The following is a 19,063-nucleotide window of genomic DNA, read 5'->3' as shown; positions in this document are numbered from 1 at the left end:
CTACTTTCATTCTGAAGTGGTATAGGTCCTGAGGATCCAGTACCATGTACTTGCTCTGACTTAACTGTTCAGCAGTTCACTGTTCAGTAACCAAAACCGAGTTTCCCATTCTCTTTGCCCGGGCAGTTTCTGGTATCTGGTATACAAAGTGTTGTGTGCACAGGACAAGACACCTGCATCCGGCCTGAAGCCTGCATCCTCCTTGCACTCTAGTTCAAGGGCTAGTTGTGAATGCTGCCTCCACAATACAAAATTCATGACTGAAGCACTTTACAGCCAAATTTTCCTACACTTCTATTCTTGTAGCCTTATGCAAGATGCCCAACTGTTAAACTGCTGTTTGAATTTCTAAATATTTCAGCATTTTTCTCCTTAATGAGCTCTGGAGCAGAGCAGTTAAAACAAGTGCAATCAAGGAGAGGAAATAGCTGTCATTACTGCTCCATTCTAAAATTAGAAAGAGAAGGAGCAGCAGTACAGAGCAGCACCAGTTTGGTAGTCCTGTGCAGAAATGGATGGGGTGCTATCTGAGTTGAACCTAGTAATGAATGACTGTCAGGATACTGGTGATGTGAATAATTGACTGTGTCCCTGACATACCAGTGATGGTGGCATGTAGAAGATAATACAGAAGTTACAATGTAAGTTCTCAAAAAACCCACACACAGCTTGAATTCTGATAGCAGCCCTATGCGTGGTGAGAGAATAAGGCACAGGATCTGTACTGCTAGACCAGTCCCTATCTATCTCCCACAGTGGTGACCAAATCTTTCCAGGAAGTTCACAAGCAGGGCATGACAGAGAATAATTCTGTGTTAATGCGCTTTTATCCTGCTCTTCACCCCAAAAAGGCTCCCAGAGCACTTAACAAATGTTAGTGCCTGCCCCCAGGCTTGCAATCTCAATACATGAATCAAAAGGAAAACAGACTGGGAAGGAGGGTGGAAAAAAGTAAACTCAGGTGCTATTTATTCCTTAACTGATCAGCTAAAATGAAAATATTTCAAGGAGAAGAGGAGCCAAAAGTTGCTTGTCTTCCAGTAATGCTAGTTGAGAGGCTCCACAGTCCCATCTCACTTCTACAGCCTGGTGGAATGGTTGCTGTAGATAACAGCTGAAGGAGGAGCCTGACGGAGCTAATCTTCAAGCAGAGTGGACAGGGAGGCCCTGCAATCCTATCTCTCCCCCCCCCCCACCTTCCCTGCTGCTGAATGACTGTATGTGCTGGTAGTGAGTAGCCTCTGCACATGGTATTAACATTATAACTAAGGATGTGGGAAATTTGGAGACTCCCTGAGTGTAATGTCAAAATACCCTTGACCTTCAGCAGCTCCCACCAAAAAATCCTCTTGAAGCACTCTGATTACCTTGTGTTTAAGAAGGAATCTCCCTCTAGCCCAGACTGGTTATGATACCGGGATGTGCATGTGGTGATGTTGTGCTTTCATTTTCCTTGCAATGCAGCTTCACTTGCTCTGTTGAGTCCTCTGAAACTAGGCCTCTGTGAGTACCTGAAATTTCTCTGCTTGTGATTTGGATTGCCTGGAGATCTGAGGGAGGCCTTGGGGAATGGATGACACTTGGAACTAGGCATTTTGGTCCTTCCCAGCTCTATGAGTCTGTTCTATCTCTTTCTGTTGTGATGTGAAAAATTGGCAACCTCTTGAGGTTTCTGTTACAGCTTAATAGCTGAAGGCACTTAGCTGGTGGGCGTTGATAGTATCCTGATTATCCCAGAATCTGCAGTGCAAGCCAAACTCTCCTATTGGTGAACGAGATGGAAAAGCTAAAAGCCATGCAGCAAAGGAAGAAAACAAGGGGCATAGTTCAGTAGCAGAGCACCTGCTTGTATGCAAAAGATCCCAGGTTCAACCCATTTCATTTTCAGGTGGTGTAAGGAAATGTCCCTTGTTTGAAACCTGGAGAGCCAGTCACTGCTGACAACACTGAATTAGCTGGGCCTATATTCTGATTCCAGATAAGGCAGCTTCCTATATGTTCCTAAGTGGTTTGCTCTCTCTTCACTCACCTCAGTCTGGAATTGGGTAAAAGAGACATACAGACAGGGCAGGTGAGTTCAGGTTCTCACAACAACAACAACAACAACAACAACAACAACAACAACAAAATAATTTATTATTTATGCCCCACCCACCTGGCTGGGTTTCCCCAGCTACTCTTGGCTGCTCCAAACACAATATTAAAAGCACAACAAAACATCAAACATTAAAATCCTTCCCTAAACAGGGCTGCCTTCAGATGTCTTCTAAAAGTCAGATAGTTGTTTATTTCCTTGACATCTGATGGGAAGGCGTTCCACAGGGCGAGCGTCACTACCAAGAAGGCCCTCTGCCTGGTATACTGGGCCGAGGCCGTTTAGGGCTTTAAAGGTCAGCACCAACACTTTGAATTGTGCTCGGAAACATACTGGGAGTCAATTGGCTGACAAAGAGAAGTCTTCAACCAAGCCTTTGGCTGATAAACATACTATATCCGTTTAAATGTGGGGATTTTTTGTGGGGGGAGGTATTGGGTTGTTTTTGTTTTTATTATGTATTTTGTGTTTTTATCTTGTATTTTTATGCTTTGAAGTGCCCTGAGATCTCCAGATGGAGGGTGATATAAAATTAGATAGCTAGCCAGTCAGCCAGCCTTAGGAAATTACCAGAGCACACTTGCTGTTGGTGGTATGGCTCACGTTGCCTTAGAAGAGCACCAGATGTTTGTGCGCCTGCTTGCTCCTCGCCCTTCCTGCATCTCTTGGTAAACATATTAACTTTTAAAAGATACCATTTTCAAATGTTTTACAACAAACAAAGGGAAAGAGCAGTAAATATGCAGTTTCCTCTAAGCACAGTTGCAGAAAACGAAATGCACAAGGTGCTACAATAACTCAATTGCATGAATCCTCACAAAGAAATTCTGACTCGAAAGCACTTCTGGAGGTTGGAAGGTGGGCACTATGGTCTGGTTTTCCAGAGCGTGTGAGGAATGGGACCAAGTGGCTTCTGTGAGAGCAGTGCTGGCTGCGTAGTCTACTATAAGAACTACAAATTGCTGTGTGTGTATTTTTGTCTGGCAAATGGTGGTGGCACTACAGCAAAGTGAATCCAAGAAGCCAATGGCCCTAAGAATAGACCTGCAGAAAGATTGTTGTGCACCTGACTCTGCTGCCTTCGAATTTGTGACATCCGGAATTGCAAGTTTGGGCACCTTGAAATGCAGGGCTGATCAAAAGATATTCAAGTTACTGCTCTGGAATGACACTCCTGATTCTATTTTGGAATGCACATGAGCTTTTCAAAGCCACATTTTCTGTCTCAAATGTTTTGCAGATGGGAGGGAGAGAAATAAATACCAAAACTCTTGCAGTGAAAAGCATGCAGAGGGGGCAGGGTGGGAAGCTTAGATCAGACAAGCCACTGGAGTCTGAGCATGTTAAGTCAAGCTGACATACCTGGGGAGCAAGTCAGGAAGGCTGGAGCAAGGAACTCCAGAGTGGGTGGGGTTTGGGAGGTGAATCACATTTCCTGCGGGAAGGAGAAGGTGGAGTTTGGCCCTTTGTTCTAGAGCCTGGAGAGCTGGTCAAACAGGAAGAGCTGATTTCAAATTGCAGTTGTAGGGCTGGAGGAGGAGGAGGAGGAGGAGGGTTGATGCTGAGAGCCAGGCGGCACCAGAAGAAGCGCGAAATAGGTGGATGGTCAAGAAGTGCCAAGGCAGCTGCAGCTGCAACAAGGCCAGCTCCCAGGTGCTCTGCAGAGACAACGAGAACAGAGGACTTTAACTCATGTATTTTGATGGCCTGATCCCAAACTGCAAAGATGTGTCGGCTGGGTGAGTTGGCTCCTCTCCAAAGTCAAAGGCAAGCGGGGCAGGGCAGACCCTTGGCACTTCCGTTCCTTAGAAAGATATCAGTACCGTCAGGCTTCCTTGCAACAGTGCCAAGTGTCCCGCAATGCAACCAAACACAGCTTAAGAGGTTTGGCTCAGCATCTTCATTGGCAGCCAACCTGGCCACCCTCTGGCTAGTGGATTACAGCTCCTATTAGTGTCAGCCAGCAAGGCTGTGCTGGTCCTGGGACTGATGGGAGTTGCAGCCCAAAACATCTGGAGGGCACAAAGTTGGCGAAGGCTGTTCTGTGGCATCCAAAGGGATCATGGGCTTCAGTCGTATATGAGGTCAAGGCACAGTGTTTGAGAAAGTGATTTGCCTAAGGCTGGCTAGTAGAATAAAAATGGAACTCCTGTTTTCTTCTTCAGCTATTGGTGGTTTTTGTTCTTTAAAAACTGCTTTAGTTAGAACCATCAGCACACATGGGACTTTACAAATTTTCATAATTCCCCCTGCCCAAAAGGCAGGCACCTGTGCCTAAGGTGCTTAAGTGAAATGTTGACAAGTGAAGAAAACAGGGAGGAAGACTGTGCGCCCTGGGAAATCACCTGTCTACAAAGATGATTTCCAGAACATATTCTTGAGAAGTACCTGCCTCCACCGGTTACCACACTGACCTGCAAGAGCAAAAAACGAGAGTCTAAACCACTAGCATGCTGAATGTCCTTTACAATTTTACCTTCTCCTCCCTCCCCCCACCCAAAAACCCTACTTGTAGCCTGTAGACTTTGGGATGTTCTAGCAGGAAGATGACCTTGATTGCTGTTTGCTGTTTAACGAGTGGTTAATCTTTAAAGACACGGACTTGTTTTCCAAAGGAAATGCCACCTTGCTGGGACTTCCTTATGGAGCTTGAGTCAACATGCCTGAATGTTTTCCATAAACCCTTGATCCAATGGTGTGAAATTCTCCCTCTGAAAAGGTGTCTGTCTCCCCACTTCCTCTCTCTGTCTCTGTCTCTCTGCCTTGATCTGTGGAAGGTGGCTCTGCATCTTTCTGTTCTGCAACACAGTTGTGGTAAAGAGGAGCTTGCCCCACGAACAGCCACTGAGGTTCCTTCACTTCCTTTCTGGAAGAGAAGTGTTGATCCTCAGGCCTGGAACGCCTGAGGTCTGGGAGCTGTGCCTTTTGTCAGGCTGTGGCTGGTGACTCCCAGCTGCCACCTGACAGCCTGACCCAGTGGTTTTTCAACCTTAGATTCCCAGATATAGTTCAACGCCAACTCATATAATCCCATTGGCTTTGGGGGCTGGGGCTGATGAGAGTCCAACAGTGTCTGGGCACCCAAGATTGAACAACATCGGCCTAGCTTACAGTTACGCCTCTGAGAGACCTTCCCTGTGCCCTAGTCCAAAGAGCAATAAAGTATGCGCACAGTGCAAATACTGTATAGGTGCAGATAAGCACCACAGGGGAATATTGAGAATGGTTCCAAACTTGTTCCTGCATCTGAGTTAGGTTAACTTGCCTTTCTAACCATTGACTCTTGTAACTGTTAACCTGTTGTGTTGCTCCTTCCCTTCCCATATCCAGCATTTTTCAGTAAATGAAATGTATATCATTCTGTATATTGGGCACTACACCAGCAATCTGGCAAGATAAATGGTTGCTGTTAATAGGCAAAGATGCAGTGGGGCTGGAAATAGAAAAAGTTTTATTTTTTGGTACAATTTGTATATCTTTGCATATGGTAGTACATTGTGTATCTTGATTTATAGTCTCATATCTGTCCTGTCCTTCTCCAAACATATAATGAAAGTACAAAGTCACCATAAGAAAGCAAATAGTGTGATAAATCAGCAAAAAGTGGGTCCCCTAAAACCTGTTCTATGGTCTTACAGGAATTTTTTAAAAAACTGTATTGCCAGAAGCTTCCATCTGCCTGGCTGAGGCTTCTGGGAGTTAGCATGGTGTCACCATAGAGTCGGTGTAGCCATTCAATAGTCTCCTGCACCAGAGCTTTGGTCCATGTAGCCCAGGGCTAGGGAATCTGCAGCCCTACATAAGTTGTTGGACTACAACTCCCATCATCCCTGGCCATGCTGATAGGAGTTGGAGTCTAATATTATCTGCAGGACCCCAGGCTCCCCAGTAGGAATAATAGATTTATAGAGTTGGAAGGGATTTTGAGACTCATCTAGTCCTACCCCATGCAATGCTGGAATGTTTTGCCCAATATGGGGCTTGAACCCTCAACCCTGAGATTAAGAGTTTAAGGCTTTACCGACTGAGCTATAAGAACATAACACAGGAACCTGTCTAGTACTGACTCAGGCTCGTGGTCCATCTTGCTCAGTACTGTCTACATTGACTGGCAGCAGCTGTTGGGACTGTCGGTCAGAGCAAGCAAGATCCTCCTTCCCTGGAATACTTTAAAAGGAGATGCTTTACCCTCCAATTGTCCTGTTTTCATCTTGATTTTCAGGAGATATTGTATGTGTCTGTGGTAACTCCAGCTGAAACACAACATAGGCATTGGTAATCAGGAGCCTACCAAATCTGCAATGTTTTAGCTCTTTATTTAAAGTATTTATTTATATTCCATCACTTAGGGCTTTGATGATGTGCAACCAAAGGAGATACAATTAAAATACTTTGGAGAGGGGTTAGAAACATAAGAATCAGAATCACTGGCATTAAAATGTTGTCAAGCAAAGGCAGAAGGGAACAAAATGGCCCTCGTGGCTTGTTTTGAATGTGTGTGTTGAAAGGGCCTTTCGTAGTTTCTGTAGTAAGGTGGGGCCACAAGTATGGGGCCACCACCAGGAAAGCCCTATAGCCCTTGTGTTTGCCACACTAGTAAAAGTATTTTTTACTCATGTTCCTACCACATGTGCCTTATCCCTACCCCCCAAAAAAACCCTTTCTGCCAGTGCCTTTCTTCTCTTGATCTTTTATATGCGTTTCTTCCTCCGATAACAGCTTTCCCCTCTTACCTCTTTTCTTTCTATTTCCAGTCTCTCTATTTCTATCTATTTCCTCCTCACCACTATATTGCTGCCCAGCAACTGTGTTTCTCAGATGAGGCACCACTGAGAGTGCCATTTGCCCCAGAGTTGCATTTAGCCTGTACTAGAAACAGGCCTTTTAGTGTCTGAGTTCCAGCTCTCTGGAATAAATGACCAGCTGAAATCCGGCAGGCACCTGGAGTGTTGATGTTTAGGCACCTACTGAATATCTTGTTATTTAGGAAGGCTTTCCTCAACCATTTATGGATTATCATTTTTATATTGGATAAAATTGTTTTGCTGGTTTTGGAAGTTGTTGAATTGATTTTATTATTTCCAAAGCTTGTGTTTTATTCTGCTTTTGTCCTGGACCCCCCTTTGTTTGGCTTTAAGCTGTGAAGTGCTCTGAAAATTTGTATGAGAATAGCATTTTCAATCTTAGGCTTTTCTCTCGCTTTCTAGTTTCCTTCAGCACCTCTGACCCTTTCAAAGGAAGGAGACCTTCCTTTCTTCTTCCCCTTTGAACTTCTCTGTCTCCCAGGGACCGCCTTTACACAGCAGGAGAGGCTGGCTTTGGTCCAGCCCAAAGGCTCTGGCAGGGCAAGTGAGGAGGCCCTGAACAGGCTGTGGTGCTGAGGCCCACCTGAAAGTGGCCCAAGGCCCACAGTTTGAGGAATCCTGAGCCCTGTGCATTGAACTTGTGGTGTGTGGCTTGCCTTGTCACCGTTAAGAAAAATCTGCTTACCTGCACATCTAGTTCCCACCAAAGGCAGATCAGAATCTGTATTAGGGTGACTCACTATTGCCCACTAGTCCATGGCACTGGGTTGCTGGGCTGTACCACTCATGTACAAGAGCAGGAGCTCATCATGACACCTCCTGCAGTCACACACACACACACACACACACACACACACACACACACACCAAGGAGTGCAGGCAGCAGCTGTGCTGATCCATGGATTTAGCTATTTTATGCTCTATAGCAGTGTTTCCCAACCTTGAGCCTCCAGCTGTTTTCAGACTACAATTCCCATCATCCCTGACCACTGGTCTTGCTAGCTAAGGTTGATGGGAGTTGTAGTCCAAAAACAGCTGGAGGCCCAAGGTTGGAAACACTGCTCTATAGCAAGTCCACATGGCTGTGTATGGTTTCCTGGGAGTAAACTCCCTTAAGCTCAGCGGTGCTTGCTTCTGACTGGTAGGCTCAACTTGTAAAACACCTTGAACTTTAGCAAAAGACCTTCAGCGGCTTAAATGGAGCATTTAGAATTTAACTGGAAATGCAAACAATTCATGCTGGGCATGAAGCTGTAACACCATCAAAGAAAAAGGAAGCAGTACCCAGCCTCTACTTGGTTAGTTTCCTCATTCTCTTGACTTCCACTGTGCTAAGCTCTCACAAACCTCTTTGTTTTCTTGTGGAGGTTGGTGATGTTTCCATGTTTAATATATTGATTTGTTAAAAAAAATTCATGGCCATTTTAAAGCAATTTTGTAATTTTAAAACTTGATCGTAGGTTGCCTAGAGACCTACCTTGTTTTAGGTGACTAACAAATCAAATATTTACATTGGGGAAGTGCCATTCCTGTGCTCCTCTAGATGCTTGCTGAAAACTCCTGTTTCAGAGGACATATCCAGACCACATGATTTTGTCACATCTGTTCTTAAATTTTTAGATTTATTTTTTTTTAGTATTGTTTTAGATGTTTTAAGCAGTTTGTGCTTAAAAGACAAGAACATAAGAAGAGCCTGCTGGATCAGGCCAACGGCCCATCTAGTCCAGCCTCCTGATCTCACAGTAGCTGACCAGATCCTCAATAGGAAGTCCACAAGCAGAACCTGAGAGCCACAGCAACACTCCTCTCCTGTGGTTTCCAGCAGCTGATATTCAGAGGCTTAACGCTGCTGACTGTGGAGGCAGAGCACAGCCATGGAGACCCCTCTCCTTCATGAATTTATCTAATCTTCTTTTAAAGCCATCCAAGTTTGTGGTCATCCCTGCCTCCTGTGGGAGCAAGTTCCATGGTTTAATTATGAGCTGCATGAAGAACAGCTGTCTTTTATCTGTCCTGAATCTTCCAACATTCAGCTTCATTTAAATGTTTTTATTTATTTTTAAAAGTATTTTTTTATTACTGAAGTGTTTGCCACCCTGAGCTCCTTTGGAAGGACAGGGTTTAATAAAATAAGTTGATAATGAAAGCCTCGTTATCTGCTTGCCAGAGCAAGGAGAAACTATCAATTGCTCTGGCCCTCATTGCAGAGAAAGGAGAGGAAGAAAGCAGTGGGCTTTAGAGACATCCAGTTTCACATATATATACCTTACTTGGAGGTCTAAGGGGGCAGTGACAGAGCAGGAACAAGCTCTTGGGATCACTTCGGGAAAACTTGGTAAAAATGTTGTAGCACATGGAAGCCTGGAGGTGGGGTGTGTGGAAGGGAAATTCCATTCTAGGGATTCTTAGGAAAGGATCAACATAAAACTGCCACGTTATATCAACTCACGTGATGCTTTTATACAAATCTGTGGCACAGCCACACTTGGCGTCCTCCATGTATATAGTTCTGGGACCTTTCAAAAGGGATACTGTAGAATTGGGGAAAGGGCAGAAAAGGACAACAAAGGCAGCCATCAAGCAGCTGAAAGAAATTTCCCTCCCTATGTGGGAAGATTATGATGCTTGGGACCTGAACTTTCTAAACTAAGGTTTAGAGCAGGGGTCGGCAAACTAAGGCCTGGGAGCCAGATGCTTTCTCTAGGTGGGGAGGAAGACCATTCGTTTCGCGCCACCGCTGCCAGCCCTTCAGCGAATGAGGCAGGCGGCAAACCGAGAAGGTGGCTGGGTTGTGTGTGTGTGTGTGTGTGTGTGTGTGTGGTGGAGGACTACTTGCCCCCCTCGCAGTGTGCATAGCAATTTGGTTTTTTAGAAGATAGATATAGATGATAGATAGATAGATAGATGATAGATATAGAGAGATAGAGAGATAGAGAGATAGAGAGATAGAGAGATAATAGATAGATGATAGATAGATAGTCCAGCCCTCCACAAGCTCTGAGGGACAGTGGACCGGCCCCCTGCATAAAAAGTTTGCTGACCCCTGGTTTAGAGAAAGGGTAAGTACTGGCATGGGGAGGGAGACGATGCCTGGCATGGAAAGGGGGAGGTTTTTAAATTTTCTAACTAGCTTGTTTTTATTGTGCTCCCAGTGGGAGGAAGGGTAGGGCAATAAGGATGAAATAAATAATAATTTCCCTCTGTCTTTGTTTTACTTTGCAACATTCCATGCTCTGGGTCTAGGTGATAGAGTGGCTTGTGAGCCAGACTCAGTCCTGGAAGAAAGACCTCGCCTTCCTCTCTTTCAGGTCACCTTGACTCCAGCAGCGCCCAGAAGCTCTTGATGAAAACAGGACTCATCCTGATAGTCATTGGCCACCTAAACTTCATCACCAGCGCTCTGGTCCATGGGACGGTGCTGCGGCACATTGCCAACCCGCATGACACCATTTCCCTGCAGTACGCCATCTCCAACATTGTGACCGTGATCTCTGCCATCTTGGTACGCCTCTCCTTGCAGTGTCTTTGCTGGAGGAGGGAAGACTGACGTGGCTTCTCGGGGCCAGCTCTGCAAAGGCAGAGAGGGTGCCCTTGAAGTTCTAGGAAATGAACTAAATGTGCTCCAGTTTGGGATATGGTGGGCAGAGAGCAATCTGTAGTAGTAGTATCTTGCAGTGCAGTCCGCCCCCAATGGTGTAGCTGAGTCAACCCCTTTTCTGGTTCCATACAAGTAAATGGTTGCTATGCTATATAAAGAGTATATATAAAGAGTATGCTATACTCTTATGGTGGAGGAAATGATTTGCTTTTAGGGTAGGGAACCTGTGTTCTGTTGAGGCTGGGGGCTTCTGGTCTACTGTGGGAATGGCCAGAGCCAAAATTGGGGGAGCACTGTTTTTTGCCCTCTTCTTTAGTCCCCCACGTGCAAATAGATGGTGCAAAGTTCTCAAATGTGCTTTATTCGCACATATGGCCCCTTGAATGCACCATTTGGATTTGGGGGATTTGGCTTCCCACACGTACAGCCCAGCTTGTAACCTTGTAAAACTCTTTGCAGTGTGTTATTTCCTGTCATCTGTCACCCCTTTGCAGACAATCTCCTGCGGAATAGCAGCAATTGTGCTCTCCAGATATGTATCCCGGAAATCGCTGGTAAGAAACCCCTCTCTTGGAGCAGAGGCATCTCCCTTAAGAGGCGGGTCATGTTTCCGAGTGGAGGAGCCCTTCAAGGCTCTTAGTTACACCCAGCTGTTTATCGAAGCCTTGACCTTCAGGCAGGGGACCCTCTTTTTCATGAGACCCACCCCCAGCTAAGTACTCTCCTATCTTAAGTTACTGTCAGCTCAGCTGCCTGCCCCACCCAGGAGATGAGATGATGGCATGGAAAGTTTGATAGCTTCAGAAGTTGTAAAATATCCCCACTGGCTGCAGCTCAAGAATCAGGGGGGAGTAAAGAGCCCCACCCAAGAATGATTGGTTTCCACATTGCTACCTTGCAATCTGTTTGACTCCTTCCTGGGGCTGTTCCAGGAGCGGGGGGGGGGGACACGACCCGCTTTCTGGGATGGTGGCTGTGTCAATTTCGGTGTGGGGATGCTTGGCTTGGGGAGGGGACGGGCATAGAAGCCAGGCTGCAGGTTTTGAGGTGTGCCACGTTTAATGCCTGGCATCTCAATTTGGCTTTGAGAGAGTGGTGATTAAGCTGTCGACAAATCTTTAGAAATATATAAATGACTGAATGGATACCAGAGCCCAAACACAACAGTGAAAGAAACACTTTGCATGTTCCTGGGAGTTTGTGGGTGTCCAAGAAACCTGAGCTCTCTGCTCAGCTCCCAGATGATGCCCCCCGACCTTAGAGTGTCCTTTCCCATGGTGACTTTGGGTGAGATTTGGACCCCTTGCTCCCTGCTGCAGCAAGCCATGTGTGCCTGGCCTATTTGACTAGCAGACCCACCACTGTGTTCTCTCCATTGCAGAGATGGGCCGTTTTCTCCCTCAGCATCAGCAGTGTCCTCCTCTCGCTGTTCTGCTCAGTGGGGCTGGCCATCGCCATCATTTACACATTCATCAACAACGGGCGATCCCTCCTGGCTCGTTGCACCTTTGCCAACGTGGATATCATCCAGATTGCACACGAGTGCCCTTTTGACCCCACCCGGGTCTATGTAAGTCTGCCAAGTGGGCTCCTGCCACGAGGGAGCTCTTGGAAGAAGCAATGGGAGAGGTGCTAAGATGGAGGGGGCGGGATTATAAAAAGCTTCTAGTGTAACGTTAGGGTTCTAGCATGGTTTAGTTCCTAACCTCTAGGGACACTTTAATGCTGTTCCTTTTTCCTGCTGAGGATCCTCTGCAGTTTGCAGAAGTCTCTAGAGTCCATGCACACTCATTCAGCTAATGCAAGACCTTAGCTGGGTCATCTCTTGCATTTCCTTGTTGCCCCATCTGGGATTGTGATATACTCTGGCCCTGGATTGCATGGGTTGATTGCAAATGCTGCATTAGGTGATCCGGAGGTCCTGCCTTCATGGCTCTATGAGGCATTGGGTTTTGACTCCAAAAATTTAAAGCCCCCCCCCACCCTCTTTCCTCCCTCCCCACAGAGCTCTGCTTTGGTCCTTTGGGGCATCTCCTTCCTCCTGGATGCCATAGAGATCATCTTCAGCATTCGATGCTTCCTGGTCACCCTTGTGCTCCTGAATCTGAGGCTGTGTCACAGGCGGACACGCAAGAAGAAGGTACAAATCTCCTTGCACCACCCTCCTGATTCAGGTTCTTGTCTCCTTTGATCATGTACTTTGCAGAAGGGTTTGTTGTGCGATTCCCCCACTCTACCACCACTCCCAAATTCTGATAGCTCCTTTCACCTCCAGATGTTGCTGGATTACAACCCCCAATTGTTGGCTAAGGTGGGCTGATGACAGTCCAGTAGCATCTGGAGGGCCAGAGGTGCCCCACCTGTGTAATAAAACAAATTAGAGGCAGGATCTAAGATCTGAGACTGAGGGAGGCAGGTGAAGATCATACTGGGACTGTTCTAGCCGGACTGTCCCCTTCCCCACCCAACTTTACATGTAATATCATTTGTTTTAACCCTTTTAACCTCACAGGGTGCCTTGGCAGAAAGGCAGTATAATAAATGCAATGAATAAGCGAATAAATGCCACAATGCAGGGAACATCTGTGGCCCTCCAGGGTTTGCTGGGCCCCACCAATTCTAACCCTAACCCACTGGCCTCGTTGGCTGCTGGGAGTCCACCAGCCCCTCTGGTTATGTCAGTTGCCTGCTTCCATTCTTCACATTGGCCTTTGCCAGCTTGGAAGCCTTCCAGATGTTTCAGACTACAGCTCCCCATCAGCCCCAGTGATGGTGGCTGTGCTGGCTAAGGCTGATGATAAGCTGCTATTCAGAACATCTAGAGGGCACCGAGTTAATGGTGGCAGCTTCAGATGGTAGGCGAATGGTCTGCAGAGCCTTTACTCTGCAAACTGAAAGCAATTCCGCAGGGCAGCCAAGGCTCTTAACGCTGGCCTTCTCCTCTGATGCAGCTGGGACCCTGAAACTCCTGGATCCAATTACGCCTGTCAGAATCTTGTCAAATATTCAAATTCAAGCCCTCTGGGGCCTTTGAACCACCTCTGAATAATTTGGCCAGTGTCACATAATTAGCAATTTGCAACTCATTGGTAAATTTGCATCTTGTTAATTCTGGCCGTACCTAATTTGCAATATACCTGCCAATAACAGAACCTTTCTATCATTTGTGCATCAGTGTGTCTGTGTGCCAGCTCCATATACACCACCCTGACAGTGACACTGTGACCTGATTTGGCACATAAGAAGAACCTGGCTGCTGGATCTGGCCAAAGGGGGCCCATCCTGCCTCTTCTGGGGGAGCCCACAAAGCAGCGCCTGACTGCTGTGATTCCCAGCAACTGATATAGCACAACTGCATCTTATGCATATTTAAATTGCATTATTTCAACCACACATGGTTGAAGGTTGGCTGGCTGAAGTCGCACGAGTGAAATGCAGGAATGGCAGTGTTTTTAAGCTTTCCGTCTTGCTGCCAGGGGGCGGGGGCGGCACAAGGCCCTCTTGGTGGGCCTTTTTGGGGACGCTCTTCCAGTGCTGTCCCAAGTTCCTGCAAGATCTTGCAGAAGTATCCCTATCATTCTGGAGCTGGTGTCCTGAGTGTGTCTTGCCCTGCAATCAAGGCAAAGGGCTTAAAAGCTCTTTTTGCATGGGGAAACTGTGGCAGAAAAGGAAGCACCTTCAACTGACCCCAGAAGAGCTGTTTGAATATGAGACAGCGGCACATCACAGACATCTGTGCTGACCTAGCTGCCATATTTACTCTGATGAATGCCAATGGGATCTGTTCCAAACACTCATTAAAGTTTTAATCAAAGGAATGTGGTCCAATGATCTAGATGTCTGTTATCTACAAACTGCCCCCCAACCCATGAACTGTTAACTGTCAAGACAAGTGAACTTCCTGATCTGATGAACTCCTCCTGCCCCCTTGCCCAGTTTGCCATGTGATGACTGTTCCCTCATGTGACAAGCTTCAGTATTTACACCCTCGGTGAGCAATTGTTTTCTGTGAGATTTCCCTTGTGTGGTTAAAAAGCAGCAACACGTTAATTCTGAGAAACAGAAATGACCTTGAAGTGGCTTTGCCGCACTTGGACTATTGTTAATTCCGGCCTTTTTGATTTATAGGTGTCCCTGCAGATTGTCATGCCTGAGACCAGAGAAAGCTGCGAGGGCCACAATCTCCTGAGGTTGGACCGCATGGAGACGGCGCGGCTCTAGAGGCCAGTTGTTGCCGCCGCCCAGATTGCGGCTGCTCTTGCCGTGTCATCTGGTGGCTTCCTCTGCTTCGTGGTCCAGCCTCGCTCCAGTCTGCATGGACGTGGCCCCTCGTGCTCCTCTCCGCAGTGGGCGAGGCCCAAAGCTTAGCAACTGGGCTCCAGAAGCGAGAGAACAGTGGCCTCCCTTGAGGCCCAAACCTTTTACTGCTCTGATTAGCACTCTGGTGCTTTGTGCTGAGAAATCGACCCCAAGCGCTCCTCTCCTCCAGAACGAAGGGAGCTGCTGGGCCCACGTGGCTCCCGTGAGCATCTGAAATGACTCTGCGGGCCATTGCACTGAGACAAAAAAAAAAACCTTTTATTTTTGAAGCTATTAAAAACAAACAAAGCCTGTGGTTCCCTTCCCCCTCCCGCTTCCTGCATGCACTCCTGTGATGGATGGATGAAGGACTGATGCTTCCACTTCTGCAATGGGGTGGAGCTGGGTTCTTCTCCAGAGCGGAGGGGTGGCAATACTCTCAGCCATTTCTGAGGTAGAAAAGGGGACTGGAGCTCTGTCGTGAGCAAACAGCCCTCTTTGAAGAAGGAGGGTGGTGGGTGGGATGGCATTGATCAACGAATGCTCCCTTGGACTAATCGGGGGGGGGGACAAATTTTGACTGGCGGGACTGCGATTCTTGGAAGCTATTTTGCATTAATTTAGAAGGCAGCGGAAACGGATCTATGGAAGACGGCCTTTTCCTTCTAAGAAGACGTGGTAGCATTTGTTTGTGAAATTGTAAATTAAACTGATACTGCCTTCAGTATGTTAGAAGGGCCATCTGCATTGAAGATTGGGAAATTTAAATTTAATGCATTAATTTAACCATTGACAGGTTAAGAGGCAGCTAATTAATCAGCTAAACAAGTTGTACACTGGTCTCTGCCAACCTTGTGCCCTCTATGTTTTGGATTATAACTTCCATCAGCCTCAGCATCATATGGTTGCATGAGGCTGGAGCTGATGGGAGTTGTAGTCCAAAACATCTGGAGTGCGCCAGGTTGGCAGAGGCCATGGCAACCGGTGCCAAACCTCACCACCTTCTGCCCCACTGGCCATTTCCTCTTGCCTCACAGCTCCTTCTGCTTCTTTTCCAGCCTTGGAGTCAATTGCAAAGGGCACCATTTCTCAGGGCCCCTCTGAATGCCAACCCCCAATTTTAGCTTCCTACTATTCATCCACGCAGAACAGCATAAAACATTCCATCACATGTTGGATAGTAGAGCTGGACAGCAAGCTTGTGATGATGCCCTCCATTTCAGAAACAGTTGTGTGGGCTGTACCATTCACTGTATTTGACTGGGGTGCCTTCACATTTCCTCACCCAGTTAATCCTGCTTGTCATGCAAGGAGCACAGTCTCCCCAACCTACTGCTAAAGTTCTAAGCCCATGTTCACTGAGCCCCCTCCCCACCAATTGCAAATACTCACTGAAATAGCAGGGCAGGGAAGAATGGACTTCAGTGCTCATGTGGTGGGTGGAGTCTAAAGCTGTTGTCTGGGCATGCTCTATGCTTCTAGAGATGGGTGGGTTAACAAGAAGGCATTCCAGAGCCGGAAGACCATTGGGGTGAGTGGTCTGGGGAGAACAGACTGATTCATTAGTGCAACAGTTCTCCTGGGTAGGCTGGGGTTCATCTGGGCACGCCATACCTGCTGCCTCTCCCCACGGTGTCTCCTGCAGCCACAGCCTGAGAACCCCAGCCTTCATTTAAAGTGGACTTTCAGCTCTTGGTAATTGTTGCTCCCTGCTTGCCCTCCCCAAGAGCAGAAATAAAAGCCCAACTCCATAGAAGCAGAAATGTGGGTGGGTGTTCACTAGGCACATGTATGCAAAGGAACAGATTTTGATTGCCCATTTATTTATTTGCAAAGCACACACCCATGGGTTGTGTGGCCAAGCCCTACGTGGTTCTTGGCCGGGAAGGGAGGCAGCCAGATCTGGCCAGCCTGCACAGGTAGTAGCCCAGCTGCCTGCTTCCGATCTCTCACCCACAATGCAGCAACAGGAACTGCCTCGCTGAAGCTCAATGTAGGGCCTGGCACCCCCACATGGTGAAACATGCAACATGGACAACGTGTCTGTTTATTGAAGCCTCAATACTCTCTTATTAGTGCCAGCTGAATCTGAGCCATCCATGTGTATCAAATTGTATAGTTGGAAGGGAATCTTGAGGTCCATCTAGTCCAACCCCTTGCAATGCAGGAATATGCAGCTGTCCCAAACAGGGATTGAACCTGCAACCTTGGCATTATCAGCACCAGGCTCTTAACCAACTGAGCATATGGATACCCTGGGTCAAATCTCATACCCATTCGTTGGTCTTAACGGAGTCATTGCTCTCTCACAGCCTCCAATCTAATACAGGGAATGAAATGATTGGCCTACCTTACAAGGATGGTGGTGAAGGATTAACTGGTTGTGCTCAAGAGGAAATTAAAGACGTTTTTATCTGCCCAGGCCATTGGACGGGGGTAGGCATTGGAGTTGTATGACTCTGGGGTTTCTTATTATTATTATTGTACACTGGATATTGTTGTGTTTTTATGTTGATAACTGACTGCCTTGGACATCTTTCAGAGAGGGAGATGGGATATAAATAAAACTGATAAATAAATAAACTACAGACATGTGAAAGTGCTGAAGGGATGTGAATGCTTAGCCTTGGTTGTTGAGGGGTTGGCTTCTGTAGCTGTTCCTCTATGGGCAGCCTTGAGACCTGATGAGTCCCTTGCAGCTTTTCAGGGTCCGATGGAGGGGCTCTCCCCGACTGCACCAGGTGCTCTAAGGTGTGCCCCCTGAGACAACAAATGTGGGAAGGCTTAAGGAAGGGGGCTTGGGCTATTCCTTTCAGTGGCGCTTGGAACAGAGGTCAAGGATGACGCCCTGCCCTTCCTGAAACAAACACGCAAGGAAGGTGTGGGTTACGAATGAACCAACTAAACAAATTGCCCTACATGCTGTCAATGTGTGATTCCTTCTCAGGTTCTTTATATGTTGATCTGCGGGCACCTGAAGGCCATCGAGGCCCAGCACCTTTCAGTGAGACAGGATTGTTTGCGTTCAAGCACCCTTGAAAAGTGTGAGACTGCTCCATGTGAATCAGACAACAACCAGGGTTTGCATGTAGTGTAGGTGAAAAATACTAGCTCTATACTGGAAAGAGATGCTCCTAAATGATGTGAACGTGTATATTTGTGCTTATATTACATTGGCCTGTACCAACCTGGTGCCTGCCAGATGTATTGGGTGACAACGCCCAACAGCTCCAGCCAACAGGTGCTGGCTGGGGCTGATGGGAATTGTAGTCCGATACATCTGGTGGGAACCAGGTTGGCAGCGGCTGTTTTATACGTAATATATTCTCCTAGCCAGGGTTGAGAAGCCAACAGCTACACAGAGTACTGAGCAAATGACCACTGTTAGTCCTGCTCATTGTCCCATCGTATCTTTTAACATCTCTCCCCCCCCCGCCATCGCCTCCTTCCTTCTGAGATTTCATTCAGTTTCCCAAGAGTCTCCCTTGGCAGCCCCAAATCCTAGAGGGCTTGCTTTACAGAAAGAGACAGTGCAAGGTTCTCAGGAGGCTGAACTGGACCCCAGGCAGCATATTCTGCTCCTGTAATTAAAGACATACAAACACACACACACACACATGCAGTCACAGTTATAGTGCATCACAAGCAGCAGTCAGGTGTGGAAAACAGTTTGCAAAACCCAAATGCCAACACCTCAGGAAATGAGCTGGCCTGTGTGCTCCACCTTCTTGCTGCCACTGTCCTGACCACGCAGGAGCCCCCACCCCCCACATCAGTGTCACATTCACACACAACTACAGTGTTCAGGGGACGGGGAGAGAGGAAACCTGTGAGTCAGAAGACAGAAATACGTTGGCAGTGCCATTTGCCTCCTTGGGGACATGTCCGTTACCCCAAGGGGAGAACCGGGAAGCTGGTCACCTCCTTGGGGGAGGGGAGAGACCGTGAGCCAAGTGAGGTGGTGGTGGTGGTGCCGCCTCCGCTTCCAAAAGCCGCCTTGTCCTGCCGCTGCTGCTGCTGCTGCTGCTGCACAGGGAAGACAGGGCGGGGGGTGCTCAGAACTGGGAGGCGCTGCTGGGGTCACACTGCAGCAGCCTCACAATGGAAGGATCACTCTTTGCGCCCTTGATGAACTCTTCCAGGGACAGTTTGCCTGGGGAGGAAAGACAGGGGAGAGCAAAATGAACACGCCGTCCAGAAGGGAGCCTAGAACGTCACGGGCTCAGGACTGGTTGCGGCAGACCGGGGATCAGGGCCCATACCTGA

General features: G+C 47.4%; 2 protein-coding genes and 1 long non-coding RNA gene across 4 annotated transcripts in view; 2 read left to right on the top strand and 1 right to left on the bottom strand.

Moving 5' to 3' along the window:
* The window catches only part of LOC310767883, a 936,392-nt gene that overhangs the window by 90,395 nt on the left and 826,934 nt on the right, over positions 1 to 19,063 (top strand). The gene's annotated exons all lie outside the window — the stretch shown is intronic.
* Positions 3,529 to 17,396, top strand: TMEM54 (transmembrane protein 54). 2 transcript variants are annotated; one of them, XM_083625369.1, is made up of 6 exons: positions 3,529 to 3,834; positions 10,209 to 10,402; positions 10,993 to 11,052; positions 11,880 to 12,068; positions 12,504 to 12,638; positions 14,627 to 17,396. In XM_083625369.1, the coding sequence occupies exons 1-6, from the start codon at positions 3,822 to 3,824 to the stop codon at positions 14,717 to 14,719; spliced, it is 684 nt and encodes a 227-aa protein (XP_083481495.1). In that variant the 5' UTR covers positions 3,529 to 3,821; the 3' UTR covers positions 14,720 to 17,396. The 2 variants fall into 2 exon arrangements, with proteins under 2 accessions (XP_083481495.1, XP_083481496.1); XM_083625370.1 differs by having other exon boundaries at positions 3,564 to 3,834; positions 12,504 to 12,672.
* Positions 15,059 to 19,063, bottom strand: part of HPCA (hippocalcin) — a 28,881-nt gene continuing 24,876 nt past the window's right edge. The window contains exon 5 of the mRNA XM_083625376.1: positions 15,059 to 18,950. Within this exon, the coding sequence (XP_083481502.1) occupies positions 18,853 to 18,950 (98 nt within the window). The 3' untranslated portion in view covers positions 15,059 to 18,852. The remainder of the gene's footprint in view (positions 18,951 to 19,063) is intronic.

This window comes from Podarcis filfolensis, assembly GCF_964270895.1.
Source record: "Podarcis filfolensis genome assembly, chromosome: 8".
NCBI lineage: Eukaryota > Metazoa > Chordata > Lepidosauria > Squamata > Lacertidae > Podarcis > Podarcis filfolensis.
The sequence above is the reverse complement of the archived record's forward strand: the minus strand, read 5'-3'. Positions and strand labels throughout refer to the sequence as shown.

Excerpts from the sequence above, each read along its gene's own strand:
- TMEM54 (XM_083625369.1), top strand. Across the intron at positions 10,403-10,992 it reads CCGTGATCTCTGCCATCTTG|ACAATCTCCTGCGGAATAGC; the intron begins GTACGCCTCTCC and ends ACCCCTTTGCAG. Across the intron at positions 12,069-12,503 it reads TTGACCCCACCCGGGTCTAT|AGCTCTGCTTTGGTCCTTTG; the intron begins GTAAGTCTGCCA and ends CCCTCCCCACAG.